At 40.4% G+C, this 6,523-nt stretch overlaps 1 protein-coding gene across 4 annotated transcripts in view; it reads left to right on the top strand.

Moving 5' to 3' along the window:
• Positions 1-6,403, top strand: part of mylk3 (myosin light chain kinase 3) — a 111,638-nt gene extending 105,235 nt beyond the window's left edge. For all 4 annotated transcript variants that reach the window (XM_070898055.1, XM_070898052.1, XM_070898053.1 and 1 more), the window contains one exon: positions 1,135-6,403. In XM_070898055.1, coding sequence (XP_070754156.1) covers positions 1,135-1,209 — 75 coding nt within the window. In that variant the 3' untranslated portion in view covers positions 1,210-6,403. The remainder of the gene's footprint in view (positions 1-1,134) is intronic.
• Positions 6,404-6,523: the final 120 nt, after the last annotated feature.

Genomic DNA, 6,523 nt, shown 5'->3' on the forward strand with positions numbered 1-6,523 from the left:
GGATATGCTCATTTTATAGGTGGGACTGGATTAATCTTCTACATATTAAAACTTTCAATAAGTATGAGGATAAGATATCCTTTGGGAACATAACTTAAAATAAGTTTCAACAAGGAGCATATTCTGCTTTATATACAATTTTATTATTACAACAATCTACACTAATCAAAGACTTTTGGTCCACCTGGAATTATATAGAGAAGGGTTGTGTGTTTAGGAACAGTATCCATATTCTGTGCTTTCTGCCCAACTTTCTTTTTTTTTCTAAAGTCAGGGATTTGGTGTACAGTTCCACAGATGCTGGCAATCCTCTAGTACCTCATCCAAGTGGTTGTTCTTTGTGTGTGAGTTATGCACTGAATCTCAATGGGAACAGTACAGCCCATCCTAATCCTGTCTTCCCTTAGTCAACACATTTGATCTTTCCAACCCGGATCATAGGAAATTGTGCTTTTTTCTCCTCTCTGGCCTAGGACATTGAGTGTTCCCACTGTTATCCCAGCTGAGATCAGCTGATTAAGCCCATATTATGGAACAAACTGTGCTGGTTGCCTTTATATACACCAGGTGGTGTATCTACCCACCAAGCCTTGACAATTGTATTTCTCTTTCAGATAATTGTACACATTTATAAAATAAGTAGATTGAAAATCATGCATTTTGTTGTATCCAGCAACCCGACTCTATTAGGACCGATCCCACCACTCTCACTAATAGTGAAAATATTTTTCCAGAATGTGGTTCTCATTAGAATGCAGTCCTTATGTGGTTCCAAAGTAAGGAAGTTTTGAAAGTACTGACAATTTCCAGAATGGAATACTATGAAATGATGAAGGTACACCATTTCAGAATGATTATTAAATATCAAAATACCTGGTTTAACTCCTCATCCGATTACATTGATAAGATGAAGAGAAGCTGAGGAGGCTAGATACTTGCCCATTGGGAAGTGAAATTATAGAGTGTATCTCCACAGGATGCTACTACACATCTTCTAAGAGCTGGAAACCTCATAGCAAATGAAGGTGCCAAAGGGGGAAATAAATGCTATCATTGTTTTTAAAGAGCAGGTAAGCTAAACATTGAAACATAGAAACATAGAAATTTACAGCGCATTTTCATTTATCTTTACAGAAAAACTTTTATGCAATTGCAGCTGCAAACAGGTTCAGGAAGATGAACCAGCAGAGTTTATCCAAATTTGTTTAGCCTATGACTGGGATCCAAATACAGAAGAAATGGAGCCAACTGATAATTGAAAAATGCAGCACGTTATCATTGGAGGAGTGGAGGATCAATGAATTTACTCCATTTGCTGTTGCCTGCATCCAGATGCTGCACTTTAAATATTGTTGATACTGTTCTTAATGTTGTGGCCAAAGTGATTGATAAAAATAATAATGTTATCCATTAACTGCAGAAACGTGGCAGTTTTTTCCCCTTTGAGGCTTAGCAGAATAAGGTGAAGGGCTGACAGTGGTACCTTTACCATTCTAATGAAAAGCAGTCTCTGTATAGATATTTATTTGATCTCTAAACAAAATTATATTTGAGAATTACACAAAATGAACCTTTTAACCGCTGACAAATATACACATTTGACATGTTGATGATATAAGAATCTGATAAGATTGAGTTCCAAAAAGTATGTTTCATCCTACAGCAAGTTGCAAATTGTCAAATGTATTTCTAGCAAATAGCAACAGATTTTGAGTAGTGTAAAGTGAAATGAAATCCCTTGAAGGATGAATCGCAAGCAAACAAATTCTGCATTAACTTTTTTGATTTTTTAAAAAACATTTAAAACTTTATTATTTAAATATTTATGGTGATAAACAAACTGTTACTACTGTGAATGTCAAGCCATGGCTCTGAATCTCAAGATCCTTTTGTATTAGATCAAAGTAAGTATATTGACTCCTGTTAATGTTTTTAAAGATTTTTTTCTTTGGTTGAAATTCGGTTAGTTGCTAATTTTATAACATTTTAGAAAATGTATTTATGGCCAATGTCTGAGGAACCTTCAAATGAAATTAACTGTAGCTTTGCATTTGTGATCATTCCAGTAATCTGACCATAATATTGTAAGATCACTTGTCTATGTGTTAAAAAAGGATTGTGGGTGCAAGTTTCCAGGTATCATAACTGAGTTTTCAATAGTATCGTTTGGCAACAGTTGTGAGGATAAGGGAAAAACAATGCAGGCTTCATCAACTCATCAGCCTCTTCAAAAAAAAAAAGGACACTGTTCCCCTCCTCACCTTCCCACCACAGCTGGAGCACGTCCTCAACCAGTCTGAACTGAGCATTGTGAAATTACAGCTATCAGCCTTCTGTAATAGTATTTTGTTTAAATCCATGCAGTCAGTAGCATTTTGCTGCTTGCTCAGCATTGAGATTATAGATTGTAAAACTCTTGACAATAAGTAGAGAAAAATAGCTGCGGTGATGACACTCACTAACCTATTCAAATGTAAAACCAAATATGCACTGCACTGGAAAATTCCACAAATAGTAACTTTGGTCGCAAAAGATGTCTCTTGCCATAAATAAAGGCACTGCAACTAACACAATAATAAATTAGAATATTGCGATATCCAAGGACTCTCAATAGTGCTGACCTTTAGTTGCCAGATTATCGAAGAGTTGGGTTAGCAGTCACTGTTGCAAAGTAGGATGTGGGGCAGGCACCTGCTGCTTTGACATATTACCATGCAAAGAAATTAGTAATAACATCATACATTAAAATTCCTGCCCTCACTACCCTCTTTGCATGGTGTACTACTTTTGAAGGTATAAAAGAAGCATTGTTGCATGCCAGGTTTAGCTAATCTTGGTGAAAGTGCTTAATTTAATGGAGATCTGAGTCTGGAGAATTTTTGCTGATATCTCAGTTCAGCCTGCATCTTTCCCCCTGGGGAGCTGTTAATTTGTTTTTTAAACTGGCAGAATAAGGGACCCTCTGGTCACCTACAACATTTTGATCTTCACCTACAATAAAGTACACAAATTAAAACCAAACATTTTCCTTTGGGAAATTTCTTTATATGCCATGCTGATAGAAGAGGAGGACTCCCAACTTCAATTCTGGAAAGTGTGTCAGCATAGGAAAAGGCTAAGAGGAGCAAATCTGTACCTTCCACTCCCTCCTTTAATCAAGTTTATAGGTCTCAGAGCTCTTACAAAGGCATGGGCGAAGAGATGTACTTCCACAGACTTATATTCACTGAGGAAGTTCTGGGATGATATGTGCCCCATTCTGCACCGAAATTTCAGCCATTCGAATGATAATTGGGCTTCTGAAAGGAAGGTCCCTTGATAGATCAGGAGAGCAATGTTATATAGCAGGCTCATGGGTGCTTGCTGTGCTCTGCACAGCTAACAATTCAAAAAAACTGGAGCTGGAATCCCTGAGAAAGGCCTGGTTGATGTGGAGGCAAAAGCACCTGGAGCTCAACATCGAAGGGTCTTGATCCCAGCTGCCAGAGAAATAGGTAGGCAGATTATTAGACACTCAGTGGATTAACAGCGCTGTCCTGAATACATATCCATCACAACATCTCCCCAGCATTCATGGCCGCTCCAATCCCTTCACGTGAAAACAGCTGTCTTTGATTTCAGAAACTAATCATGCCACTTCACTCCAACCAGATCTCAAGAAAACTAATGAGCTCTGTGCTATTTGAGTAGGCCCCTCAGGGATTTTGCGTGAGGTTTGATATGTGCTACTATCCTGAAAGAGAACAACCTGAACTGTGACCAAACATAGGTTCATAGTGGCCACTGACCAATTGGAGGGCTGACTTAATGGTCTCACAAGATCCTGAAAGCCCCAAAAGAGTGTCTTTTGTAATCTGGCCTCAAGTGTTTGAAATATGGAATACAGCATTCTCTCAGCTCTGTCCTGAAGGCTGCAATCTATGATTCTGATGTGTAAACACTGACTTGTACTCAGCCACTTCTGTGGGGTGAAACAGTCACAGACTACAATGGAGCTGCCATATACTTCACTGGCATCTACAGTGAGGAAAATGCTTCCCTGATGTTGTTACACGAGGGCATTGGATTCCACTGTCACCCTTAACATCCGCTGCACATCCTGGGAGATGGACCTCAGCGCCTAAACATACATGTAATGCTCATCATCCTTCTTTACAGAACAGGACCCAAGGGACACGAGTCCACTAGCTCCTCAGTATTCTTCACAGCCTTTGTTCAGGCAGGGCAGTGCCTTCTTTCACCCCTCTGGGTCCTCTGTGCTCGGACTCTCCTAGTGTTAATTCCTCATTCCCACTATCTCCCTGGTGTGAAAGTCTGAACTGGTGAGGAGGAGATAGGGCGAGCGATGCTGTGGGTAGACGAGGGACCAGTTACCCTCTCTCTATGCTGTGAATGGTCTGTGGCAGAGCAAATGAGCTAATAGGTGTGGACCATCCAGAGAGAGGAACCAAGTAAAGACAACATGCTGACAGTTTATGGTTGCTGGATTCAGTAAAGTACTGCAGCAGATCCTGGCTGTACTTTACAGCCACCGTTCACAAAGATAATATGCAGTGTCAGCTGTGGCTCAGTTAGTAGCATACTTGCCTCTGAGGCTGCACTGTCGCAGGTGCCGTCTTTTGGATGAGACATTAAACCAAGGTCTGCTCTCTCAGGTGGATGTAAAAGATCCCATGGCACTATTTCAAAGAAGGGCAGGGGAGTTATCCCTGGTGTCCTGGTTAATATTTATCCCTCAATCAACTTAACAAAAATAGATTATCTGGTAATTGTTGCTGTTTGAGAGAGCTTGTTGTGTACAAATTGGCTGCCACATTACAACAGTGACTACATTCCAGAAGTACTTCATTGGCTGTAAAGTGCTTTGAGATGTCTGGTAGTGGTAAAAGGCGCTATTTAAATGCAAATCTTTCTTTTACTACGCCACTCTCCCCCCCTGGGCTAGCAGCTGCAGTGTTTATTCCTCATAAGGAGTGAGCTACCTTGTGTCAGGGATCCACTCACCCATGGCCCGCCTCGCTTGGACATTGTGTGCCATTTTCTCCTACAAGAGTCATATTTGATGAGGACAGGCATTTGAAGGATATCTCCCAGGTTCCAACAGACAGCTTTAGTTACAGGGAGGGCAAGTGTTAGAAGGACCCTGTAACAAGAGGTTGGAGTTGTCAGACACAGGTTCCAAGTGGAAAAGCCATTGAACCACAGTGCACTATGTATGATGATTTAGCAATCCATCAAAAAAATGAGCACGAGGAGTGGATCCCATGGTGTCAGAATGAATATAGTGGGTGGTTGCAGTTCATTTGCCTTCTCTCATCAGGTTATTGGACTTACTTCAGCACTAGTTTTCCACCCTGGGTGTGAGCAAGGTGGCACTCTCAGCCACTGCCATCTCTCCCTACATTATTCTGGGAACTCCCTTCAACGGCTTCCTCCCTTGCAAGTGTTCTCTTTGCATGATCACGTGCTCCAATAGCACCTCTGGGACAGCATCCAAGAAATTATGAGCCCCTGTCCCATCCACAATTATAATACTTAGCTGAGCCTGCCTATTGCGACACATCATTGCCAGGTGGAAGTCCTGCCCTGAGTCCAACCTCTCCACAGGCCCCAAGGAATTTCAGGGCAAATATGCACCAACAAGCATCGATTTTTATGGTCTTGGAGGTAGAAAAAATTGTACTCATTGGAAGCTGCATTTGACAGCCCACATAGATTGGTTTGGACAGACTGAGATTGCAGAAGAACTGCTCATCTTAGAATTGTAGTTACTCAATATTTTTGGACTGCAAAGAAATGACATGGTGTCATTCTTCAGGCCAGTACACAAATGCTTTGTGTCTCATTCTTCAGATTGTTTAGTGCAGCGACTTTATGATACACTGCTTTTCTAAATTGCCAGATTAATTGATTACTCCTAGATTCAGAATGATTTCAAAGCTTAGCAGAAAGGTAAAATATTTCACCCTCCCATGTATAACACCACAATTGAACATTTGAGGTTGTGACAGCAGTAGCTTTGCACAACTGCACACAAGTCACTGTAATGGTAATACACTGTGATTTGCAAAGTGACATTCTCGTATAAACCTGGGCTTCCCATTTATTTAAATCACCATGAGCGGGTACTACAATTAACTGTGAAGCCACCCGTACAAGCTAGCTGAACTCATCAGTTCCAACATTTCAGAATAGAGCTAAGGTTATGTATGCAAAGGAGTGGGGGTTAAAGGGGAAACATGATAGCTTCTTCTGCGACAGAGGCAAGAGCATGTTTTAGTTTGAACACTTCAAAAATGGAGTTTTATCTACAAGCATGTTTGACAAATCCACTTAAAACAAACTAAGTTTCTGTATGAATAGATGCTCCAATTTTGAGAATTAAAATGTGAACTGCATGAAATTTATGCTTTGTAACTGAATATGGAATATTTACTTTTTTCAGCCATCACTGCCTCCATAGTACAGTGCAAAATGTGGTGTATATGACCTTCCATGAAGGCAAACTTAAATACCAAGAAAT

The sequence above is a fragment of the Pristiophorus japonicus genome, chromosome 13, assembly GCF_044704955.1.
Source record: "Pristiophorus japonicus isolate sPriJap1 chromosome 13, sPriJap1.hap1, whole genome shotgun sequence".
NCBI classification, from domain to species: Eukaryota; Metazoa; Chordata; class Chondrichthyes; family Pristiophoridae; genus Pristiophorus; species Pristiophorus japonicus.